The 27,411-nt window shown below is 37.5% G+C and overlaps 1 protein-coding gene and 1 pseudogene across 1 annotated transcript; one reads left to right on the plus strand and one right to left on the minus strand.

Annotated features, from left to right (window-relative positions):
* The first annotated feature begins 4,172 nt into the window (after positions 1-4,172).
* LOC118838168 (olfactory receptor 150-like) lies at positions 4,173-5,105 on the plus strand. The gene has a single exon (XM_036745390.1). The coding sequence runs from the start codon at positions 4,173-4,175 to the stop codon at positions 5,103-5,105; it is 933 nt and encodes a 310-aa protein (XP_036601285.1).
* Positions 5,106-10,802: 5,697 nt separating this feature from the next.
* On the minus strand, positions 10,803-27,299 carry LOC118836816 (annotated as a pseudogene).
* Between the last annotated feature and the right edge of the window lie 112 nt (positions 27,300-27,411).

Below are 27,411 nucleotides of genomic sequence, written 5' to 3' on the forward strand. Positions count from 1 at the left end.
TCTTAATAATTGAAGTGATATTTATTGTGCATGTGTAGGTAAAGCTAATATAATATTTTAAATGGCAATTTTACATAATTAAACTATTTGTGTAATACCATGCCAATTAAATTATTAAAAATTATCTTACTGAGTCAGAAAAAATAATCAGGGTACATTAGGAAGAGCAGAGGGTCAGAAACTTCAAGGAAACCAGGGGGAAAATATGTGGAAGAATTCGGTATTATCAGATGTTACTCCATATTACAAGGTGAAAGCAGTGTTAAAATATAAAATGAATAATCTTGATATTTTTTAATTTAAAATTTCTTATATAAGTAAAACATGTTGCCAAGAATAGAGGGAATGCAGAAACATTGGGGGTGGGGGAAACTCTCATAAGCAATCTCCCATAGAATGTGATTAAGTTGGCATATTCTTGTGGTGTAGGGAATAATGAGCTGGTGGATTTAGAAAAATATGGAAAGACTTGGACTTAGGAGGGAAGATGGTGTTGACCTACAGACAAATAGATGACAAGTGGGAATAAGCATAATGTGGTCTTACATATATGTACTTGAGTATATATATGAATATAAGAGCATATTTGTAGATATCTATGTATATGTAGGTATATGTGTCCATGTATGTATGTATTTGTGTATATATGTGTGAATGTATGTCCACACATATATGTGTATGTGTGTGTATATATATATATATATATATATATATATATATATATATATATGTGAGTGTATGTATCTATACTTAACTGTAATCTTCTGGTGGAGGTGAAGGAAATAGGGGGTAAGGAAAATGCAGAGCAGAGGACAAAAGAAAACATACCACAAAGAAAAGAGGGACAGTTTTGAAAATAATGTGTAGCATTCATTATATAACTTTTCCTGAAATGGAAATTTGTTGCTTTAAATTGAATCCTCTCTTATATTCTGCTGTGTACATCACAATGATTTTTTCCTTTCCTTCTTTTGTATTTAAGTTTAAAGTATATTCAAATATAATCAAAAAATAAAAGTGAAATAATTAAGAGGTAAAGGAAAATATTAATGACTTCTTCCCATAAAATGGAAGTCCCTTATGAGATAAGTCTCTGTGGAGCTCTCTATCTGTGTATTACTAATGAGGTCATAGGATTCTTATAAACATCCATGAAAACCTCAAGATACATCATCAGGATCTCTGTTGACAGTGATAAACAATATTTATTTCCCTATAGCTAAAAAGGATACTCCAAATAAAACTGAAATTAGGAATAATAATCTACAAATCAAATCAATTCCCAAAGCATTTCAGAGACGGTTCTGTGCCCTAATTCCCATCAGCACTAAGAAGGATTAAAAGCCTCCATACTTGGACCATATTAACCTTCACAGAAGACATTAACCTGACAGCACTGTGTAGATGAAGAGGCTCTAGGATCCAATGCTAGAGGATGAGTATTTGATCAATTCCAAATTTTGTTTCTTCTATACAAAGATTCATGGAACCTCAGGACTTTTACAAACAAAAGGCATCTTCATATTCTATTCTATGCATCAACAACAGTGGCAGGAGATTGAAGACTGGGAACATGTGGTTTCAAAAATAGAAAGAGATTTTGGAGGTATGAGGAACTTGAGCTCAGAATAATAGAAGTACAATATTTTAGAATTAGAAGGGACCTTTCTTCTAGTCCAAGCCATACCCTACAACTTTCCCCAATACCCATACAGCACCAGTAGACATCCTGCAGCTACTTGAAGACCTACTCTGAGTGGTAATCTCCTACTACCAAGGCAGTCTATGTCACTTTGGGTTGGATCTAATTAGTAGAGATTTTTATCCTCACATCAAACCTAAATTTCCTTCTTTGTTACTTTCATGCATTGCTCTTGGTTCCATTCTTTGGAGACAAACTGGACAAGTCTAATCCATTTTCAACATAAGTGACCTTAAAATACTTGGAAACAATCACCATGTTTCTCTGATTCTTCCCCTCTTGATAAAATATCCAAAGTAGTTCAAATTATCCTTATAATGTATTTATGCACATACTTATTCATGATCCTCATTGCCCTTTTTTGAATGTTCTCCAACTTGTTAATATCCTTCATAAACTAAGGCAAATAGAACTGGATAAAATGTCGCCAGTGTGGTTTGACCAAAGTAGAGTATGGTAGAACTATCACCAAACTATCACAGAAGCCCCTGATTATATATTACTGATTAGGTCGCAGGAATCTTATAAGCAGTCATAAATGTCTTAAGATACATCAACAGGAGCTCTGTTCAAACTTATGAATTCTGGAAGTTAATACTCTCTTCATGTAGCCCAGAAGTACATTTGTTTTGTTTTGTTTTGTTTTTTGGCTGCCACATTATATTTCTTAATTACACTGAGTTTGCAATCAGCTAAAAACCCCTGATCTTTGCCAAACATAGTGACTTTTAAACATATCTCTATATTTGTTGGACTATTGAAACATGTTTTAACTACTGTTCACAATTTTATGTTACGTCTTTATTAAATTTCATCATATTGGAATCAGCCCAATTCTTTAAACTGTCATGATATTTTTGGATCATGTTTAGAGAAAACTGTAAGTTTACTATAACTGTAAGTTACTCATCTCTCAAAGCTTTGTGTAGTGTTTGAATTTAATAAGCATATCACCTATGTTGATATCATATTTAACAAAACAAGGCCGAGGGAGAATTCCTGATTCACTCTATTGGACACTTTCAAGATAACATTTAAAAATTATGACTTCTCTTTGTGAGTCTACCAAATTGCAGTTCTGTCCAAACCATATCCCATCATTTTTTCTGTAATAGGGATTTTTTAAATTAAAAACATTGTTTCACAACATTATTTGATGGAGTGACTTGGCCTCTTAGCCTGGCACAAGCAGACTTAAGCTAGTTACAAAAGCTCTTTTATGATTCATCTAAGTTCAAATTTCATGCTTTGACCCACATTGGTCAGCTTTCGCCAAACCCCACTCCTTGATTACATTGTCTCATTTCCACTTTTCAATTTCCCCCTCCCTTCTCATCCTCATACACTTTCTTCTTTATACCAAGCCAAAATAATTTTAGTTTCTTCTCCATTTGTCTGTATCATATAGCAGGAGAAAGGATCCCTTTCAATTACTAAAGAGAGTTGACAAAAGCATGTGTTTGAACATGATCCCAGGATATCAATAATAAAAAGTTCCATTATCTAAGGACCCATCAGGTTTAATGGGTGCCATCCAAGGGTTTTTATGAAACACTTCGATAAAATTTGGGTACGTTATGTCTGACAGCAGTCTTCCAGGGTAACATGCTGTTCTAGCAAAAAACAAAGTAAAACTATCTTGAGTCCCTAAGAACTATCTCTGTGGAGGACAACCAGATTTCCTTCTCAGCTCATAGCTTTCCAAATGCTTGCACTTAGCAATAACTGTGCTTCTCTGATACCTTTTTTAATTATAATGGAAAAGGAGACAAAGTCCACATTCCCGAAGTTGACAAGTTCCAACTGTATTTTCATGGGCTATGGACAGAGTTTTGCAAGAAATAAAATCTAGAATGGAAAGGTCACAGGCAAATTGCTATATTGAAGAGATGAAAGGATTGTACCTCTTCCTGAACTGCCTCAGTATTAGACTTTAGATGACATCATCATTGACTTTCCCACACCCATAGCTATTTTAACAATTGTAGAAAGGCATTATTTAAAATTCAGTATAAGCACAATCATAACTGGCATCAAGTGAGAATTAATTTTAGGTTATATCTCTTATGCTTAAAAGTTGTGAGAACTAGAGCCTTAATAGTCTCTAAGATTTTGATACATGTAATACCAATTTTAATACTTGTTCCATACACTAAAAGTTGTCAGCAAGGAACTATAAAACTATGAATGCTTATAAGAATATAAATAATTCTTATATTGGAAAGAAGGTCATGCATGGATTGTTCCAACAGTCTGGTATATATGAATTATCTAACTTTGAAAGTTGGTGGTTAGTGGCTGTTTCTAGGGAAACAAAATTAGACAAAAATTAGATAAGTATGCAATTTTATTCTTCTGTCTGATCTTATTTTAGAGATGGGTAATAATGGGGATATCCTGTTTGTTGTTGTTTCCAATTTTTCTTCTTGTTTACAGTTTCTTGCCTCCTCTTACTCTACAATCAAAAAGAATGGACAAAGGAAATTATTCACTAGTGACTCAGTTCATCCTCATAGGGCTAACAGACCAGCCTGAGCTCCAGCTGCCCCTCTTTTTCCTGTTCCTAGGGATATATGTGGCCTCAGTGGTGGGGAACCTGGGCATGATAATATTGATTAGACTCAGTTCTCATCTTCACACCCCCATGTATTATTTTCTCTGCAGTTTGTCCTTCATTGATCTCTGTCAATCAACTGTCATCATTCCCAAAATGCTGCTGAACTTTTTATTAAAGAAAAACACCATCTCTTACCCTGACTGCATGACACAGTTCTATTTTTTTGCCTTTTTTGCAATTTCTGAAAGTCAAATGTTGGCTGTGATGGCATATGACCGCTACGTTGCTATATGCCATCCCCTTCTTTATGGTCTTAGGATGTCCTATCAAGTGTGCTCATGGTTGATTGGTGGGGTGTATATATTTGGCCTCACTGGGGCCACAGCTCACACAGGCTGCTTGCTTAGAGTCTTCTTCTGTAAGGAAAATGCCATTAATCATTACTTCTGTGATCTCCTTCCACTCTTAAAGCTCTCTTGTTCTAATACATATGTCAATGAAGTCGTGGCTCTGACCTTCAGCACATTTAATATCCTTTTCCCAACACTGACCATTATTTGCTCTTATGTTTTGATCATCATTAGCATTTTAAAAATTCAATCCACTGAAGGCAGATCAAAAGCCTTCAGTACCTGCAGCTCCCACATTGCAGCAGTTGGTGTCTTCTTTGGCTCCCTTACATTCATGTACCTGCAGCCATCTTCATCCAGCTCCATGGATCAGGGGAAAGTGTCCTCTGTCTTTTACACTATCATTGTGCCCATGATAAATCCCATCATCTATAGCCTGAGAAATAATGATGTCAAAATTGCCTTAAAGAACGTGACTAAAATAACATTCTTTTGAAAGGAACATTATTAGAAAAATTGGTTTAGTGGAAGTTGGCATTCTGAGGAGAGGGCAGGGGAGAGGGAGAGAGGAAGGAAAAGATGGGGGGAGGGAGAGATTTGAACAAAACAGATACCCTGTCCTACACATATAATCAATTTGAATCCCAACTCAGAGATGCTTTGGAGACATATCTTAAACCAGGGTAGACTGGATTTCTCATCCCACATTTGCACTCCTCTTACAGCTCTGGCTTGCATATCAGATGCATAGAATAACTGTGAAATTTATCTATGGATTGATCTGCTCCTCATATTGAAAGAGATGGTTCTTCTGCTTTAAAAAGATGTATGGAAGTGTATTGGATATCCTTCTGTGGGGTAATGATTGCTGCAACTAGAAATTAAATTTCCAATGTTTCACAAAGTGAATGATATAGAGAATATTAGGCTAGAAAAGGATTTTAAGAATTGCAATTCCCACCCACTTATTTTTCACTTGAAGAAATTGTACCCCAAAGAGGATAAATGACTTGTCCAAAGTCACAGTGCAAGTCAATTAACAAAGCAAAGTCTTTCACTTAGTCTCTTGACTCTTGGTCTTTTATCTTCTCCAAAACATCATGTAGTCATCAACGCGAAATAATTAGAAGGGGGAAAACAAAATTACAACCTAAATGTGAGAGGATATATACAGAAAATATTAAGGACTCATCCTCTAACCCCATAACAATGTACAAAGAAGTTTCTTATTCATATAACCAGCTTTTAAGATAACCTCATGCAAGTAGAGAGAAATATTCCTGGGAGGTGTTGTTCCAGTCACAGAGTTACTTTCTTCCTGTGCTGGGAAAAACTGAGGCTCAGAGTCAAAAGCAACTATACAAGCATGAGCTGTGGCAGAGACTATTGTCTCACTGGCAATTTTAAAGCTGACTCTATAGCAGGTGTGGAAAATTGCTTATATTTTCAGATTTTATCAATGTGTCTATTGGTTCTCTTGATGTTCTCTTATCTTATTGTTACTTTTCTTTAATAAAAAGTGTTTGTTACATGAGAGAGTCCTTTGAGAAAGGAACAGGAAGGAATACTTAGAGACATTTCAGGCATATAAAAACAAAAAAAATCAATAAAAATATATTTTAAAATTGGCATGGATGCAGAATGATGTTTGTGAAGTTACAGTGGCAATTATTTTGCTGTAGCAGCAGCAAGGTGGGATGGCAAATATACTGAGGAATTAAGGATATGGAATGTCACTTGGGATAGAAGATGCCACACTTTTCCAATTCCTTGTCATTATTTTTTAAAAAGAAAAAAGTGTGGGAGGAAGGGGGAGGGGGAGGGGTTTAGATATTTTTTTTAATGTTTTCCTAACAAGGTTCTATGTTAATTTGCCTCCAGAGTGGCTCATGAAGTTTTCAACCTAAATAACATCTGGCTAGACAGATTGTTGGTCATGAATGGTGCTAAAATCCCAAGCTTCTATTTAAGTAGGCACATTCTTTTGTGTTTGTGTATACTGTTGCTTATGAGTTCAAAATATAATTTTATTTTCTAGATTTATTTTTGGTTTACAGTTTACATTTCTATGTTCTCTGCTTTCTAAAGCAACTTTGAAGGATTTTTTCCAGACTGATTCTTTTATCTTTTTTGTGATCAGGAATCCTGATCCTTTGCTTCCATTCCTTACCTCATCATTTACAGTTGAATGGGTGTTGTGTGAACCTAGAACTTTAAGTGACTTAGAAAGGAATTTTCAGACATTTCAGCTATGGCCAGTTTTGCCACGGATGGGGATTTACTCTTTTCATTCTGTAAAACACATTTCATTTATGGCTGTTTTTTTCTTTTCTCTCCATAGAATCATATTTTTATTAGTAATTTTTAATTTTTGTTTTGTTGTTTCCTTTTTTGGAGGTATACCAAGTTTGTCCAGTCTATCTTGGTTCCATCCTAACTTGATATTAGCATGGGAATATTGTTATGCGATTGCTGAATTTACTGATATGTTATATGTTAGAAGTCTGTATACTATGGCATATACATATATATTGCCATATATGTATATATAAGTGCTCTATGCTGATACATGAAAAAATCATCAGGACTGTTTCCAGGATTTGAATTTATGTTTTTGTGCTTTTCTATTGCTAACACAGTTATTATTTCAATAAACTACTGTGGCTTTTACACTTAAAAATACAATTGAGTGATATTGCCTTGCTTTTGCAGTTAAAAAGCAAAGCAGTCTGTTAATATTACTGGTAGACCTAGACCTTAAGCATGATAATACTTTAAAAATGCAGAGAATAAAAATACAAAGACTAGAAGAATTTTAAAATAAACTGACTATTGTTAGGGCAAATGAGATAAGTCAGAAAGTTTTTGTAGTCCTACCTGGGGATGTGGACCATGATGATATGCCTGAGAAAATGACAGTGGGAAATTATTCTTGGGATTTTCTTACTCATCCACCCTCCAAGGAGGAAAAATTGCTCAAAGAAGCAAAGACCTCTAGAGATGGCTTAACTTATCACACCCTTTGGGAACCGCTGGAAGAAAGCTACAGTTGCTACATGCCTGCTGAGATGGACATTAACTTTGTGGGAAACACCGTGATCACTAAGGCCAGCAGCTTGTTAAGAAACCTAGGGATTTTGAGACCAACTCATTCCTTCCCATGCATAGGTAAAGAAAGCATCTTTTTTTTCAACCCTGTGTCTTTTAAAAGCAAAACGAAAATTTTTGGAAAAGAATATTGCCTCAATTCTATACTTCTCTGGCATGAATGTTACTTTAGTTGAGACAGATTATGAACAACAAACCAAGAAGATGCTAGAGTTTATGAAAAGCATCTTCTGAGGAAGCATTCCTATAGTCACTAAATGTCACAATGGAATCCAGTAATTCTGCTTCATCTATGAGTAAGGCTGAGGCCACCTATCTGACAGACAGATGTCATAGCCGAAAATTGGTATGGAATTATAACCCCCTGGGACTTATCTACTATGGGTCATAGACCAAAGAAAGGCAAGAGCACAACCATTCCTGAGCTACAGGAACAGCACTAGGGACAATCAGGTGACAGATAGAGCAGGACACAATCCTCTTTTCCTTGGAGAGGTAGAGGAAGAAGGGAATGGAGAGCAGGAATGCCTGACATGAGAATGCCTCCATTAGGTAATCATCAGAGTAACAGACCCACCTTCTGTTAAAACCAGGACTTGGCTTCTCTTCAAGTATAGGCTTGAAGAGAATGAGCATTGGTCCTACCAAAGCTATGCTGCATCATCTTCTCAGCTTCACAAAAGCAGGGTGAGCTTGGGAAAGAGTTCTTCCTAGTCCCTCAAAACAGGCACACTGATCTCATCATCAATTCCCTGAAAGGAATGGCCAGAGAAAATGCCTGGAGGTCAGAGATGGAATACATCTTGCTGGTGGAACAACAAGGAGGCTAGAATAACAAGCTCAAAGACTAGGTTTAGAGGGTTCAAGTGAGAAGTGGATAATAAAGTGTAAGGAGACAGAAACGTGGGGAGAAGCCTACATTATTAAGGGCTTTCAAAGTCAATATTATAAACACCTTCAAGGCAGCAACCATATCTTCTTTCTGTTTCTCAAGTAATTCATGCAGAACTAGTACTGTCTCTGAGCAAATTTAAGTCTGTTGATCTGTTATCTGAAACAGACCAGACTATTCCTTCACACCTAAGACAGTCTGGCCAAACTGCCTTTCTCACTGTTCCACAAACACAGTCTTGGCTTGTAACCTTTTCAAGTTGGTGCATGATTTTCTGTTTGCAGATGGTTGTGCACTCAATGCAGCCTCTGAAGCTGGGATGCAACAAAGTATGGATCAATTCTCTGCTGCTTGTCCTAATTTTGGCCTAACAATTAACACCAAGAAAACTCAGATGCTGCACCAAGCAGCACCACACCAGCCACGTGTGAAACCAACAGTTACAGCAAATGGAGAAGTTTTAAATACTTTGAATGAGTTCACCTACCTTGATACTTAACTTTCCAGGGATGTACACTTTGATAATGAGGTTGACACACACATGGCCAGAACTAGCTCAGTTTTTGAGAGGCTCCAAAGGAGAGTATGGGTGAGAAGAGACTGCCAAACTGAAGGTCTACAGAGCTGTTGTGCTGTCCCTATGGTTGTATGCCTGTGAAACCTGGACAGTCTACCAGCACCATGCCAGGAAACTGAATTGCTTCCATTTGTATTATCTTAGGAAGAGTCTGAAGATCACCTGGCAGGATAAGGTACCAGACACTGAGGTCTTTATTCAAACTTAACTGTCAGGCACTCAAACTCTGCTTCAGAGAATGTAACTCTGATGGGCTGGCCATGTTGTTTGAATGCAGAAGATACACTTGTCAAAGAGAGGGCTTTATGGAGAATACACATACACCAAGCATTCACATGCTGGTTAGAAGGAGCAATACAAGGATGCTCTCAAGGTCTCTCTTAAGAACTTTGGAATTGATTTGTGACATGGGAGACATTGGCACAGGACCACTCAGCATGGTGTGCCACATTAGAGAAGCTACTCTGCTCTACGAGCAAAGCAGAGTTGAAAGATCTCAAAGGAAATGCAGGATGTGCAAGTTGAAAGTATCCACCCCAAATGTTCACAGCAACTATTTGTGCCCGACCTATGGTAGAACATTCTGAATTTATATTGGTCTGATCAGCCACAGTCAGACACATTGAAACCTGACTCTATCATAATGATGTCATTTTGGTCTTATTGAGAAGGAAGGACAACAAGCAACCAACCAACCACACAAAGAACTCCATCTCTCATCTCCAGCCTTTGCCCATACTGGGCCCAATGTCTAGAATACCTCCTCTCCTTACTTTGCAACTCTTAGAATCCCTACTTTCCTTCAAGGCTCAGGCCAATCACTGCCATTTATAAGAGGTTTTCCCTAATTGCCAAAGGTGCTAATACCTTTCTTCAAACAATTACATTGTATCCAGCATAGCATAATAGAGGGAGAGCGAGCCTTGAAGCCAGCAAGACCAGGGGTCAAGTCCAACCTCTGAGTGATGCATTCTGTGCCCTGGATGTCTCTTAACCTTTCAGGGACCTTAAGTAACTCCCTAAAGTTGTAAGTTACAGAGAAAGGAAAGTATGGGAGAAAAGAGGTATTTGACTGAAGAGGTGTTAGACTTTACAATAGTAGAGGGGGTTTCTTCACCTGGGAGTTCCATATACCAATAAAATCACAGGTCCAGTCCATAACCTTCTATCTTGTATATACCATATACGTAAATATTCTCTTCCCCAATGAAATGCAAGCTGTTTATGATCAAGGGACATCTTCCTTTTTCCTTTGTATCATCATTGTTTACCATTGTGCCTGGTCTATAGTTGGTACTGATAAATGCTTATTGACTGATCAATTTATTGGGTTCAAATCATTAATACTATATATTCCTGCAGATATTATGGGTTTCCTTTGAATGAGTAGAAAAATACTCATTTCCTCCTATATATACATATATATGTGTATATATATATATATACATATATATATACATATATACTTTTATGTATGCATGTTATACTTTGCTTTATGGGCACAGACGTGCATTTTTTTTGTTTTGTTTTTAATGTTCCATTTTTATTTCATTTGTGAGCAAGCTTACAAATTCTGAGTGCTAATGCACCCAAAACACATAAGTATACACATTACCTTAGGCTGTTGAAGATTTGAATTGCTGTTTCTGAAAGAGTTCCTTCATTTGCTGGTCAGTTGTGGCCTCCTTCTGCTGCGTTAGCTCAGCTGTTCCTTTAGTCACTCCCCAGGCATCAGGTCTGGACATGGAAGGACAGTATGGCCCACCAGGGGCCAGAGGTAGAGACTCCCAGTACTCTCTCCTTGCCCTTACTGTAATCCAGGGCTTGGTGTGCATGCTCAAACTACTTCCCCAGCTGCCATGTTTTTCAGAAGCATCAGGAAGGAAGCCCCTTTCAGGAACCAGCTCCTCTGCAATCACTCTGATGTGATAAGGCCCAAGTCCAGAGCAGTCTCTGATGTATTTGACACCCAAGTTGTAGGCTTCCCTGGAATATTTTTGAATATCCCATCTGGTAGCAACTCTGGGCTCCAGACCAAATGGAAATTCTGGGACATTGATAAATCCTTATTTGCCACAGTCTGGAGTATGGTAAGCCAATGGTTGTGTCATCAAATGGGCTTTAATCTGGTAGCCTCCAAACCCTCTTTCATGAGTTTCACAGTTTTTAAACTAATTGTGGGGTCAAAATGGCAGTTCACACCAACAATGGAAGCTCCTGCTTTAACCAGCCACACTGCACATTCTCAATGAAAAGACCAGAGCTGAATAGAAAATTTGACTTTCAGATACAAGAATCAAGAGAAGAATGAAAAGTGAAATAGGAAAGAGAAATCTTAAGGAACTTACTGAAGTTGAACTGTTTAGTTTATATTCCTACATGGAAAGATGATATTTGGAACTCATGAAACCTTTCTCAGTATTAGTGTAGTTGAAGGGAATATACATATATATAGACAGGGCACAGGATGAGTTGAATAGGAAGGGATGATGTTTTAAAAAAGAAAATAAAATTAAGTGGTGGCAGAGAAATACATTGGGAGAAGGCGAAAGGGAGAGATAGAATGGGGTACATTATCTCACATAAAAGTGGCAAGAAAAAGCCATTCAATTGGAAGGTAAGAGGAGGCAGGTGAAAGGGAAGGAGTGAATCTTTCTCTCATCGGATTTTACCTAAGGATGGAATAACATACACACTCAATTGGGTATCGTACCCTACAGGGAAGTAGGCAGGAAGAGCATAAAAGAAGGGGGATGATAGGAGGAATGGCAGATAGCGGGAGGAGGTAATAAAAAGCAAACATTTCTGAAAAGGGACAGGGTCAAGTGAGAAAATTGAATAAAGGGGGACAGGATAGGATAGAGGGAAATATAGTTAGTCTTTCACAACATGATTATTGTAGAAGTGTTTTGCATATTGATACATGTGTGGCCTATGTGGGTGGGGAGGGAAGAGAGGAGAGAATTTGAAACTCAAAGTTCTGAAAGAGGATGCTCAAAAAAGGTTGTTTTTGCATGCAACTGGGAAATAAGATACATAGGGAGTGGGGAAAAGAAACCTATCATGCATGGGGGCAGAGCCAAGATGGCGGCTGGAAAGCAGGGACCAGCTGAGCTCCCTGCCGAGTCCCTCCAAAAAAACTATAAAAAAGGGCTCTGAACCAATTCTAGAACTGCAGAACCCACAAAACAGCAGAGGGAAGCAGGGATTCAGCCCAGGACAGCCTGGATGGTCTCTGGGTGAGGTCTATCGAACACGGAGCTGGGAGCTGGGAGCAGAGTGGAGCAGAGCCCACCTTGAGCAGTGCAGACCAGCTAGACCAGGAGCTGGGCAGAATGTGCCCTACCACCCTGAATCAGTGAGCTGCCACAGTTACCAGACGTCTCAACTCACAAACACCAAAGACAGCAGAGAAGGTTAGTGGGAAAAGCTGCGGGAGTAGAAGGAGTTCGCGGTTCGGCTTCCAGTCCCAGGGACAGCAGAGGTGGGGCAGCTACAGCTGCTGTTGCTTCTGCCCCAGGCCCACCTGGTGGGAGGAATTAAGTGGCAGATCAGAGCAGGAGTGCACAGCCTGCTGAAGATCTAAGCCCAGTCTGAGTTGGGGGTTCTTGGGGAAGGAGTAGTGCTGCTGTGACAGAGCTGGAAGCTCCCCCCCCCCCAAATGTGGAACATAGAACTCTTTAGTCTACAAGCAGGCATACCCCACTGAAAAACTCAAGGGTCAAGTTAGTTGGTTGGGAATATAGCTAGGCAGCAAAAACGCACCCAGATTCAGTCTCAGACTTTGCATTCTTTCTTTGGTGACAAAGAAGACCAAAACATACAGACAGAAGTTAACAAAGTCAAAGAACCTACAACAGAAACCTCCAAGAAAAAAAAAAAACTCGTCCCAGGCCATGGAAGAGCTCTAAAAGGATTTGGAAAAGCAAGTTAGAGAAGTAGAGGAAAAATTGGGAAGAGAAATGAGAAGGATGCGAGAAAACCATGAAAAACAAGTCAATGACTTGCTAAAGGAGACCCCAAAAAATACTGAAAAATACACTGAAGAAAACAACACTTTAAAAAATAGACTAACTCAAATGTCAAAAGAGCTCCAAAAAGCCAATTGGTAGAAGAATGCCTTGAAAGGCAGAATTAGCCAAATGGAAAAGGAGGTCCAAAAGATCACTGAAGAAAATACTACTTTAAAAATTAGATTGGAGCAAGTGGAAGCTAGTGACTTGATGAGAAATCAAGATATTATAAAACAGAACCAAAGGAATAAAAAAGGAAGACAATGTCAAATATCTCCTTGGAAAAACCACTGACCTGGAAAATAGATCTAGGAGAGATAATTTAAAAATTATTGGACTACCTGAAAGCCATGATCAAAAAAAGAGTCCAGACATCATCTTTCAAGAAATTATCAAGGAGAACTGCCCTGATATTCTAGAGCCACAGGGCAAAATAGAAAGTGAAAGAATCAATCAATTGCCTCCTCAAATAGATCCCAAAAAGAAATCTCCCAGGAATATTGTCACCAAATTCCAGAGCTCCCAAATCAAGGAGAAAATATTGCAAGCAGCCAGAAGGAAACAATTTGAGTATTGTGGAAACCCAATCAGAATAACCCAAGATCTGGCAGCTTCTACATTAAGAGATCGAAGGGCTTGGAATACAATATTCCGGAGGTCAATAGAGCTAGGATTAAAACCTAGAATCATCTACCCAGCAAAACTGAGTATCATGTTCCAAGGCAAAATATGGATTTTCAACAAAATAGAGGACTTTCAAGCTTTCTCACTGAAAAGACCAGAGCTGAATAGAAAATTTGACTTTCAAACACAAGAATCAAGAGAGGCATGAAAAGGTAATCAAGAAACAGAAATTGCAAGGGACTTACTAAAGTTGACCTGTTTTGTTTACATTCCTACATGGAAAGATGACATGTGTGATTCATGAGACCTCAGTATTAGGGTAGCTGAAGGGAATATGCATATATATATATATATATATATATATATATATATATATGTGCATGTGTACATATGTATATATCTATGTGTGCATATATATATATATATATATATATATATATATATATATGTATACATATATGAGAGAGAGAGCAGACACAGGGTGAGTTGAAGATGAAGGGAAGATATCTAAAAGAAATAAAATCAAATTAAGGAATGAGAGAGGAACATACTGAGAGAGGGAGATAGGGAGAGATAGAATGGGGTAGATTATCTCGCATAAAGGTGGCAAGAAGAAGAAGTTCTGTGGGAGGAGGGGAGAGGGCAGGTAAGGGGGGAATGAGTGAACCTTGCTCTCATCAGATTTGACCTGAGGAGGGAATACCATACATACCCAATTGGGTATCTTACCCCACAGGAAAGAAGAGGGAAGAAGATAAAAAGGGGGGGGGATGATGGAGGGGAGGGCAGATTGGGGTGGAGGTAATCCAAAACAAACACTTTGGAAAGGGGACAGGGTCAAGGGAGAAAATTCAATAAAGCGGGATGGGTTGGGAAGGAGCAAAATATTGTTAGGCTTTCACAACATGAGTATTGTAGAAGGGTTATACATAATGATACACATGTGGCCTATGTTGAATTGCTTGACTTCTTAGGGAGGGTGGGTAGGAAGGGAAGAGGGGAGAGAATTTGTAACTCAAAGTTTTAAAAACAGATGTTCAAAAACAAAAAAAAAGTTTTTGCATGCAACTAGAAAATAAGATACACAAGCAATGGGGCGTAAAAATTTATCTTGCCCTACAAGAAAGGAAGGGAAAAGGACATGGGAGGGGAGTGGGGTGATAGAGGGGAGGGCTGACTGGGGAACAGGGCAACCAGAATATATGCCATCTTGGAGTGAGGGGGAGCGTAGAAATGGGGAGAAAATTTGTAATTCAAACTCTTGTGAAAATCAATGCTGAAAACTAAATATGTTAAATAAATAAATTTAAATTAAAAAAATAAAGATGTCTAGTGAAGGAAAAAAAAAAGAAATCTATCATGCCCTACAAGAAAGTAAGGGTAAAGTGGACTGGGTGGAAAGTGGGGTGACAGAAGGCAGGGCTGACTGGAGAACAGGGCAATCAGAAGATATGCCATATTGTAGTGGGAGGGAAGGTAGAAATGGGGAGAAAATTTGTAATTCAAAATCTTGTGGAAATCAGTTTTGAAAAAAAATATTAAATAATAAAATATGAAGTATCTGTAAAAAACGCAGAACATTCTCTTTTTTTTAATTGAACTCTTGTGAGAGAAAAATGAGATTAGGTCTAAAAGCATTTTGTTAACCTTAAAATACTTATGTAAATATCAGTTATTATTTATTATTGAAAGGTATTTACCATTTCATTTTCTGGCATGAAATATTGACAGTGGTTCTTTATGAATCAGAACAGATCCTACCTTACTTCCCTCTGTTGGATTCATTGCAAATGAGACCTGGGGACCATCATCATGGATTCCTTCTCACTAGAGCTAGTCATCTTCCACAAAGAAGCATAGGATCAAGTTTTATTATATTCAGAGAATAAAAGCAGAGAAAAATTTAAACAAGGGCCAGTATTAGATACATCCTAGTTACTTCTTGAAAGGTAGAACAGAATATTCAATACAGAATTTTATCAATTGATAATTCATAATTTGTGATATCATTTTGAATTATAATCTCAATACCAGATTTCCCAAGATTAATGGAATTTGCCAGAGTTAGACTGGAGTACTACCCTCTGGGCTCCATTTTTTCTCTTTTATAGCTCAGGGGATCCAAGACAATGGTGTGGTGAGAAACAGAGCCATAAGAGAAGGCAAACACTGACGTCTTGGTACCTGAGGCTTCAAAAAATATAATCCACCCCTGACCAGTGTTCTTCAGTTCACCAAAAAGCTTTCTCAGAAGGTAAGATCAGCCACTAGATAAGATCAGTACAGCTCAGTGAATCACTAAAACAGAAATCTTCTATACAAGATGCCCCCAAATTTGCCATCTGGCCTCCTCCTGAAGAGCTCTAGGCAGGGGAGAATGCAAGTGTCACTGTTTACTATCATCATAAAGATACAGCCAACATATTCCCACCCCAAAAATGTCAACATCCCTTGAAATTTCAGTGACTTGTAATAGCTTACTGAGGGAATTGTGGGAATTGAATGAACCATATAGACTCCACCTAATAACTCAATTCCAACTCTAGCTCAGTTCCCTTTCTATTCAATTATGTATCTAGTTTGATTTCTGTCTTGTGAGAAAACTTTATTCAATTATGGGAATTGTGAGAAAATTTTATTGCATTCTTTTGTTTTTATGCGGGGGTTGTTGTTTTTGTATGGTCCTTTGTCTGTATGTGTGTGTGTGTGTGTGTGTGTGTGTGTGTGTGTGTGTGTGTGTGTAAGTGAGAGAGGTGAGGAGGGATTCTCCCATAGTCAAATTACCATTTTCCTCAGTCCAGCTAATGGAAATCTCAATGGAAAAGAATTCTAGGGGTTAACGTCAACTGTCTTGGAGTCTTCATCATCAATTACTTTTTGCTAAGGGAGAGGACCAATTAATATTCCATGAATTCATAACTCTGGCTTATTTCCATCCAATCAAAAATAATGAGAAAAGCAAAAACATAGATCACTCAACAGCCATGTCAATGTGTAAAGATGACAAAATTTCCCAAGGTGAATTGTTTCTATAAATGATATGGTTACTATGCATCATGGCTGCAGACTAATCAGTCCAAAAGGCTGACCAGGATGAAGACAGTACCATATCCTTTTAGGAGTTTGTGATGATTTTGGATAGGGTGGGTATAAAGCAGATGGTGAGAATTTGCCTTCTACCCTGATTGACAGTGACCAAATGGCTCATTATTTTCTGGTACTTAAGGAAATTTTGGTTTTTCTTCCTTTTGTCCTTAGACCCCCTTCTTTACCAAAGTATTGATGTTGTTGTATGACAAACACCAAATATTGTCAGCATGAATCTGCCTTTGTTTTTAGAAGCAGAGTACTAAAAATGGTACACCAAGTTATTTTACATAAGCACTGAAGTTCATTTATATAATAACAATGCTATAGCATAAATTAGTAGACTTTGCTCTGCATCAGTTTGTATGTCTTTTTCTGTCTTTTTAAAATTGTCTATTTTGATAGGGGCAGAGCCAAGATGGCAGCTGGAAAGTAGGGACTTGCATGAGCTCCCTGCCAAGTCCCTCCAAAAATCTATAAAAAATGGCTGGGAACAAATTCTAGAACTGCAGAACCCCAAAAATAGCAGAGGGAAGCAGGGATCCAGCCCAGGACAGCCTGGATGGAAGCTGGGTGAGGTCTATCCCACACGGAGCTGGGAGCAGAAGGGGAGTGGAGCACAGCGTGGGCTAAGTGGATCAACCAGACCAGGAGCTGGGCAGAACAGGCCCTAGCACCCTGAATCAGTGAGCTGTGGCAGTTACAAGACTTCTCAACCCACAAACACCAAAGGCAACAGAGAAGGTTACTGGGAAAAGCTGCGGGAACATGGTGGAAGGGGTTCATGGTTCGGCCACCCCCAGAGGGGGGCAGTGGAGGTGGTGCAGCTACAGAATTATAGCTGCAGTTACTTCTGGCCCAGGTCCACCAGGTGGGAGGAATTAAGTGGTAGATCAGAGCAGGAGTGAAGAGCCTGCTGAAGATCTGAGTCCATTCTGGGTTGGTGGTTCTTGGGGAAGGAGGAGTGCTCGTGTGGCAGAGCTGAAAACAACAGCGCATCCCCTCAAGCTTGGAACAAAGTACTCTTTACTCTACAAGCAGTCATACCCCAACAAAAAACTCAAAGGTCAAGTAAGTTGGCTGAGAACATTGCCAGGCAGTGAAAACGGACTCAGATTCAGTCTCAGACTTTGCATTCTTTCTTTGGTGACAAAGAAGAGCAAAATATACAGCCACAAGAAGTCAACAAAGTCATAGCCTACATCAAAAGCCTCCAAGAAAAACATGAACTGGTCTCAGACCATGGAAGAGCTCAAAAAGGATTTGGAAAAGCATGTAAGAGAAGTAGAAGAAAAATTGGGAAGAGAAATGAGAAGGATGCAAGAAAACCATGAAGAAACAAGTCAATGACTTGCTAAAGGAGACCCAAAAAGTACAGAAATAAATACTGAAGAAAACAACACCTTAAAAAACAGACTAACTCAAATGACAAAAGAGCTCCAAAAAGCCAGTGAGGAGAAGAATGCCTGAAAGGCAGAATTAGCCAAATGGAAAAGGAGGTCCAAACACCACGGAAGAAAATACTACCTTAAAAATTAGATTGGAGTAAGTGGAAGCTAATGACTTGATGATAAATCAAGGTATTATAAAACAGAACCAAAGGAATGAAAAAGTGGGAGACAATGTGAAATATCTAATTGGAAAAACCACTAACCTGGAAAATACATCCAGGAGAGATAATTTAAAAATTATTGGACTATCTGAAAGCCATGATCAAAGGAAAAAGAGCCTAGATATCATCTTTCAAGAAATTATCAAGGAGAACTGCCCTGATATTCTAGAGCCACAGGGAAAAATAGAAGTTGAAAGAATCCACAGATTGCCTCCTCAAATAGATCCCAAAAAGACAACTCCTAGGAATATTGTCGCCAAATTCCAGAGCTCCCAGATCAAGGAGAAAATACTGCAAGCAGCCAGAAAGAAACAATTTGAGGATTGTGGAAACACAATCAGAATAGCACAAGATCTAGCAGCTTCTACATTAAGGGATCGAAGGTTTTGGAATATGACATTCCGGAGGTCAATCGAACTAGGATTAGAACCTAGAATCACCTACCCAGCAAAACTAAGTATCATGCTCCAAGGCAAAATATGGACTTTCAATAAAATAGAGGACTCTCAAGCTTTCTCAGTGAAAAGACCAGAGCTGAGTAGAAAATTTGACTTTCAAACACAAGAATCTAGAGAAACATGAAAAGGTAAATGAGAAAAAGAAATCATAAGGGACTTACTAAAGTTGAACTGTTTTGTTTACATTCCTACATGGAAAGATGATGTGTGTGATTCATGAGACTTCAGTATTAGGGTAGCTGAAGAGAATATGCATATATATATATATGTGTGTGTGTGTGTGTGTATATGTATGTGTGTGTATATATATATATATATGTGTGTACATATGTATATATGTGTGTGTATATGTGTGTATGTATATATGTATGTGTGTATATATGTATATATGTGTGTGTGTATAGATAGATAGATAGATAGATAGATAGATAGATAGATAGAAAGAGGGTACAGGGTGAGTTGAATATGAAGGGATGATATCTAAAAAATAAAATCAAATTAAGGGATTACGGAGGAATATATTGAGAGAGGGGAAAAGGGAGAGATTGAATGGGGTAAATTATCTCGCATAAAAGTGGCATGAAAAAGCAGTTCTGTAGGAAGGGAAGAGGAGGCAGGTGAGGGGGATTGAGTGAATCTTTCTGAAGAGGGAATACCATACAACCTCAATTGGGTATCTTACCCCACAGGAAAGAAGGAGGAAGATGATAAAAAAGGGAGGTATTTCAACAATCCGGCTAGCAGCTGTTGTGGGGGGTGAAAGGCCAACACAAGCCCAGCAACAAGAATGCTACCAGCAGGCTGCAAAAGCACAGGTTCTTTTGATCTGCTTTAAGGGGTTGACAAGCTTACTTTAATTCAGCATATAAATATCATTCACTTAGTTCAGGGAAAAAAAAAACCAGCACCCTGAACTTCAGAGCAAAATACAAAAAAATGTACAAACATCAACAGACGGACCTTGTCTGATTCAAATCCCAATGCATAGTTACCAGAGTTTAACACAGTCTCAGCATCTGTGTTTACAAGCTGGAGGGCTTCTTATCCACAGCTGCCAGAGTCTCCACACTCCACCAAGAATGAGAGCCCTAAACAAATTACAAACATCGACAGACAGACCAAATACAGATTCATAGTTACCAACATCTAGGTTCAGCCCAGGAGCTCATAAGGAGGGCTGGCCCAGAGTCACTCGTGCCACCACTGCTGTGAGTAAGAGCCCCGGGGAAGAGAAAACCAACCCCTGGTTTTATATCTTTTTCAGGGTCAAGGGTGAGTCACACATGCGACTCACCCATGTGACCTAAAATCGACACAAAGAGGTGACTTAAACCCATGTGGTCTAAGAGCCTCTGATGTCCCAAACCTATCACTCAAACTCATGTGTAAACTAGGCCCTCCCTTAGTTAGCCCCACCTGGGGCCCCACCTTGGTTACCAATTCACACCCACATAGGTTTAGCACCTAATTGGGGTTTGGGCCTGGGGCTTAGCAACTAGTAAGACTCAAAGACACTTAATCATTTTAAAACAGTAAGAAAGTCCCAACTCAATTGATATTACAGGGGGATGATAGAAGGGAGGGCAGATAGAGGGAGGAGGTAATCAAAAACAAACACTTCCAAAAAGGGACAGGGTCAAGGGAGAAAATTCAATAAAGCGGGATGGGTTGGGAAGGAGCAAAATATTGTTAGGCTTTCACAACGTGAGTATTGTAGAAGGTTATACGTAATGATACACATGTGGCCTATGTTGAATTGCTTGACTTCTTAGGGAGGATGGGTAGGAAGGGAAGAGGGGAGAGAATTTGTAACTCAAAGTTTTAAAAACAGATGTACAAAAACAAAAAAAAAAAACAATTTTTACATGCAACTAGGAAATAAGATACACAGTCAATGTAGAAATTTATCTTGCCCTACAAGAAAGGAGGGGAAAAAGGGATGGGAGGGGTGTGGGGTGGCAGGAGGGAGGGCTGACTGGGGAACAAGGCAACCAGAATATATGCCATCTTTGAGGGTGGGGGTAGGTAGAAATGGGGAGAAAATTCAAAATTCAAACTCCTGTGAAAATCAATGCTGAAAACTAAATATATGAAATAAATTAAATAAAAAGGGGTATATAAAAATAAAATTGTCTATTTCCTATTTCTTAGAGCAATGATATTTTACCACATTCATATCTCACAATTTTTTCAATCACTGTTGAATTGTTGAATATTCTCTTAGTTTCTAGGTTGTTTTTGGCAACCAAAGAAAGAGCTGTTATAAATATTTTTAACATAACAGACCTTTCCCTCATTATTGATCTCTTTTTTGGGAACAGGCTTAGCAGTGATATAAGTGGTTCAACAGACACACACTGTTTAGTAATGTTTTCTGTATAATTCCAAATTGCTTTCAAAAACTGCTGTGCATATTCACAGATCCACCAACAGGTCATCAATGTACCTGTCTCCTATTCTTTGAAGGCCTCCCCATCCAAATTTCTGCATTATCAATATTGTCTCTCCTTTTTGTTCTGCTAGGAGGTATAAATCTATCAGTTTGAGAAAGTGAGGAAGGGAATACCTCTGAAGGGCCAGCAAAGCTCCTTCACTGGTTGGAGAATGTAGTCATAATTCTACTTTAGCATGCTTTCTCAACTTTTGTTAATGTGTCCACTCAAAGATATATAACAGCACAATGAATATTTCAGTCTCTATGTCCCTTTGTATTGAGCTTTGCACACTCCTACACTTTTCCTCCAAGTTATGCCTATTACACTCTCACATCTTTAAATTAGGCCTTATAAATTCAATAAGGTATCTTCACTGTTTTAACTGTCTTTCACTATTAACTAGGATTCTTTGATATTGCCTCTCTAGTAGCCTTTGGATAAATAACATTTTTCCTGGAGGGACATGACCATTCTAGGACTCTCTAAACTCCAACTTGTATTTGAAGGGCTGCATGATGGAGATGTCCTTCCTCAGAGCTAGTGGTTACGGTAAGAAGTGAAGGATCAGATTCACTAGGCATACTCAATCAGGTCACTTTACCTCTCCTCTCTGACTTGATTATTCTTTTTAGTATAGAATTTACTCATTAGAAACTAGTCATCTCCCTGCAACCATTCATGATTTCTGGGATCTAGTATTATTGGAATGGCTCCTGTAGTAATATCTATGTTAGATATCTCAGGCTCCTCCAAAGAGGTGGTTTATTGTCCTATAAGGTTCCCTATATTCACAACTGCAGAATGGTTTATTCTTCAATATTATTACACTTTCACTTGAAGCATCCAAGTTCATAGATCAGTGCCTAACATATTGCAAGCCAAGAGCTTTCCAAGACTGTCCTCAGTATCTTGAAGTTTTGTATACAAATAATATCATAAAACTGACACCTGTAAAAGACTGTCTGGAAATTCATGGTAAACTCATTGTAAGAGGTCTGGTGAGGTGAATTTTTATGAAGTTAGTTTCCTGTTTAACTAGCTTCTCATGTATATTGAAGCCTATGTTTCAGAAATAAGGGGTCTGGCACTGAGAGTCAATTCTAGGGGAATTGTAGCCCTAGTAAAAAGCCCTTAAGGAAGCTACCTAGTGTCAAGAAGATGTGTTCAAATCCTCACTCAGATGCTTATTAGCTAAGTGCCAGCAAGCCAAAGCTGAAACAGTAAACAACAGAGTTTCATGTTTCCTTTAGCTGCCTGCTTTTCTTCATTCAATCAGCAAAGCAAATCCTGTCTCCCAATCAGCACATTTCCAGCAAAAGAATTAAAGTCAGCTGGTCAGCAGACTCATCTAGAAACTTTTTATGCCTTGTCTTCCCAGCATTTTATGACTTCTGAACTCAGCCCATTTTCCTGCTTCTTCTTCTATCTCCTTCCATAGTTTCTTCCCAAAACTTCTTCCTGGCTGCTTAACATTTTCTAATGTCTCTAATTAGGTCCTCCTGGGAGTCAGTGTCATGTTATTTTATGAAATAAAATGTAAAATAAATCCATCTTTCTAACAGGTATGAACTCAACAGTCATTATGCAATCTTCCTATATGTCCCAAATTTGATTTATAACTTTGTCAGTTACAATCTTTAAAACTCTAAAAAAAGGCTCTTGCAAATGACCAGATGGAACATAATATCCTGCAACCATTGGTAACTATCACTATTCTGATTTCAAACCAGTGCCCTCAGTATATTCATCTATCGGGCAGTTATCTGTCTGATCCTCTGAACTATCTTTGACTCTCCTCAATATTTTATCACAGAAATGGTGCTCCTTCACAAGTAGATTTTTTCTGTTTTCCTTATACAAATACTTTTTTTCTTTCCCTTTTAGAAACTAAACTACTCTCTTACCATAAGAGATACCTTGTTGGAGGAATATGTTTAAGACTGAGATTTTTATTTACAATGAGTGATAAATAAAGAGGGATTACAGATTTTCTATGACTTTGACAAATTATTTGAGTCAGCAAATGTGGTTCTCTATAAAGGATCATCTGCTGAGTATGAAAAACCTCAAGATGTGGGAACTCCACCTGTGGAAATCTAGGGTTAGAGTTAGAATCAATTAATCATCAGTATGGCATCTTTTGTAGACTGTTTCTGAAGAAATTCCCTCTTATCTCTCATCCTCTTTACATCAAGGTAATGACAGCAGTGATAATTACAATGAGCATGTTGGCAAAAGAAAGAAGAGGAAGAAGAAGAAACAAAAGAATAGAAGTGATGATGATGATGATAATGACGATGATGATTTTGACATGTGGAATAGCAGAGTGAGTAGATCTCCTTCATAGTCTGGTAGCAAATAAGAAAAGGTAAATGTGAAAAAATCAGAAACACCACTACCAATATAACAGGAAATGTATGATTGTTGGTTATGGTAACTACTAAAACAGGTAAAGTATGATCAGGCTAAACCTGTGACTCAGTTTTACACTCATGACTTCTCTACTACAAGGACATAAAAAATAAATAATTATACTGCTGATAGCAAAATATTTGGTATCTTTGTGGAAAATTGTTCTCCCTTTAAAACATGCCACCAGCACATATTATCCAAAGTAAATAATTTTAAAATAGAATTTTTTTTTCAGGGAAATACTTTTAGCACATTAGGTTTCTTCCTAGCCATAAACTCACCATCTTCTCTCCTAAATAGAAATAAGAATAGTTTCCATGTTTAAAAAAAGAAATAAAAGCAAAAAAAATCTCATTGATTTAATGTACGATATCAATATACATGTACTCAATGTATATGGAAGACATCAAGTTTCGTAGAACAAATGAAAACACATTAAAGGACTCCTTCACTTTATGGCATATTTTTTTCCAACGGTGAAAGAATATAATTTGAACTCAAATTACTATAAATTGATTTGAAAAGATTGAGCTTGAATTCAGAGATCACATAGGTACAATCTATGAAGGCAATAACTACAAATTCCTTGGTGTCTGAGCACAAAGATATCAAGACAAAACTATGACTAAATATTTTAGATTATTGGCACCCAAAAATCAAAGCTGAATGGGAATAATATATTTAAGGCAATTAATGTTTATGAAATATGTGAATTAATACATACATTCTGATTTTTAAAATACCCCATGACCATTTTTGAAAGTATCATCACAAAAATCCATACAATTTTAATGAAAAAAACAAGAATCATCATTCTATGGCAGTTATAGAAAGATTAAGATTACCAAGCAAAAAAGGAGTAAGAAGATTGATAGACATTCTTAAAGCATATAATGAACAGGTTTATGGGAAGAGAAGGAAATTCAGGACTATATCATTGTTATCAGACATTACATAAGGGTTATCCCCGAGGATAAAGGCAAAGTATGAAAGGTAAGGGTGAAACCTGTGAAATACATCACTGCAAGATTTAAAAGTTTAGCCTTCATAGAATACCTGAGAAGACATGAGCTGGTGGCTAGAATTATACATCAGAGATCCAATAACTTTCATGAAAAATGGCTATCCTTCAAATAAAGATCTCAAAATATTAAGGAGAATGTAACCACTAAATTGTATCAAAACTGAACACCCACAATTGCCCAGATATAGTTTTGAGCCCCCCAAAAATTTGATGTTGCTCTATTAAATTCACATAAACCCCAAGCTACATGGAACAAAAGTCTTAAAAATATAAATGCCTAATAGAGAAAATTAGAAACATATGAGAACAGGAAGAGGTGTATAACATGCTGGTTGTGCCGTCTACTACTGGAATTGTACTGTGGATGCTTTTAACGACCCTGCAGAGGATGGGATCACATCTTTTGACTTAACTACAAAAAGCAATCATTATAGCTACCTGAACTTGAGTATATAGAGAATTCAATATAAAAATAGTGGGATAATTACTTGCCTTAGTATTGTTTTTATTTGATCCCTATTGGAAAAGAAGGAAGGAAATTGATACACATAAATAATAACTGAAATTTACATAGAGTTTTAATGTTTGTCACACATTTTTATTATGTTTTATTAGTTCAACTCATGAAAACCTTTTGAAGTAGTATTATTATTCCTATTTTGTTGATGAAGAAATTTAGGCTGTGAAAAATAAAGTTTGCCAATGTTAATTACTTACTAAATATCTGAGTTGACATTTGAGAAGAGATCTCAACACTCTTTCTACTGTACCATGCTCCTTTTCAACAACAAAAACTTTGAAGTTTAAACTGTTCCTCAAATGATGTTCAACTCTTCAAATATTGACTCTTCTTCTTGCTACCTATGTCACTCTGGCAATTACTTAACTTCTCTGTAAAATGACAGTGTTGGTCTACATGCAATATAAGGTCTCTAAATTTTTTATTCATGCATGACTACAATCAAAATAATTTGGGCATGCATCTCCAAAATAATCATTGCTTAATTACATATACTACCATATTTATGTATTATTACTACAATACCTAGTTGACTAGGTGCTCCAATATAGACTACATCTATTGTTAACACATCTTTAAGATCCAAATGAAACGTTGGAGAAAGGGCAGTTTTACTGGTAGTTGGGAGTTTCAGTAACAACTGACTTTCTAACAGGCCTTCTTCCTAATGGAGGTAAGGAAAATTTATGAGTTTAATTTTGACGTTTGAAGATCTCAAAGGAACTTATGGATAATACACAGAAAAATAAGGTTCTTTTTAGAGCTGTTTGTTTTAACAGTTCTTTTATAAAGAAATATAAAGAGAACTTTACAAAGAAGGCTTGAGGTAGTAAAAATTTTAACTATATTCTGAAGAAATTTTTACCTATGATACCTAAATAAAGAGCTTACAAAAAATCATTCACTTCCCAGGAAATTGAATTTTGCTCTATCTCAATAATTGAACATATCACAGAGTTCAAATAAGCTATTTAAGTTCAGGATAAGTTCCCAAATAAGATTAAAGAAATCATCTAAGAAGGCAGTTTAGATGAAAAACATTTCTGCATAAATGAAATAAAAATGGTCCAGGTACATATATACCATATATACATACATTATACATATTATATATAATGTATATATTATGGGTGTGTGTGTATATGTTTATATATACATATACATTCATGGGCTATATATATACATGTATATACAAATTGAATACAAGATGCTTTTGGGAGAAAAGGCACAAATTGCTAGGGAAATTAGGAGTGGATTCATGAAGAAAGTGGTACTCAAAATGAGTTGAAGAAAAATAGAGATTCTAACAGTTTTGGGTGAGAGTGGAGTGTACTCCAGGTATCAGACAGCCAGTGCCAATCATCAAGATAAAGCTGTAATGCCATGCAGGAGGGACAAGTAGGCCATTATGGTTAATTCAGGGTATGTTGAGAGGAGTAACATGTTAGTAAATTGGAAAAGGAGGAATGGCTCAAGGTGTATAGAATTTAAAATGCCAAACACATTTTCACAACTTGGTCTATTCCACCCTCCCAATCAACTTCTGATAATAAATATAATACTGTTGAGTCATTTAATTCATGTTCAACTCTCTGTGATTCCGTTTAGGGCTTTCTTGACAAAGGCACTGGAGAGATTTGCCATTTCCTTCTCCAGCTCATATTACAGATGATGAAACAAGATTATGTGACTTAACCAGGGTCACATAGCTAGTAAGTGTCTGAAGCAAGATTTTAACTCAGGTCCTTCTGTCTCCAGGGCCAACAGTCTATTCCCTCTGCCACCTAAGTGCTCTATACATGTCATAAGACACAAAGTTTAAGGGACTTGCCCAAGGTCACAGAGAAAGAATTTATAGGATTTACCCTGATCCTGTTACTCTAAAGCCAGCATTTTCCACTGCCTCTTTAAACCAAAAGATTTTTCATGGGCATAGAATATTGGGCGATAGAGAATGAGGAGAAAAGAATTTGAGTAAGGATTCCTTCCTGAGATAATCTTAATTAACCAAGGAAAGGAAAGGAACCTTAGGCCATTGAA

This window comes from Trichosurus vulpecula, chromosome 2 (genome assembly GCF_011100635.1).
Source record: "Trichosurus vulpecula isolate mTriVul1 chromosome 2, mTriVul1.pri, whole genome shotgun sequence".
In the NCBI taxonomy this organism is placed as follows: domain Eukaryota; kingdom Metazoa; phylum Chordata; class Mammalia; order Diprotodontia; family Phalangeridae; genus Trichosurus; species Trichosurus vulpecula.

Bases quoted from the DNA above. Each gene is read 5' to 3' on its own strand.
- LOC118838168 (XM_036745390.1), top strand. From the start codon at position 4,173: ATGGACAAAGGAAATTATTCACTAGTGACTCAGTTCATCCTCATAGGG.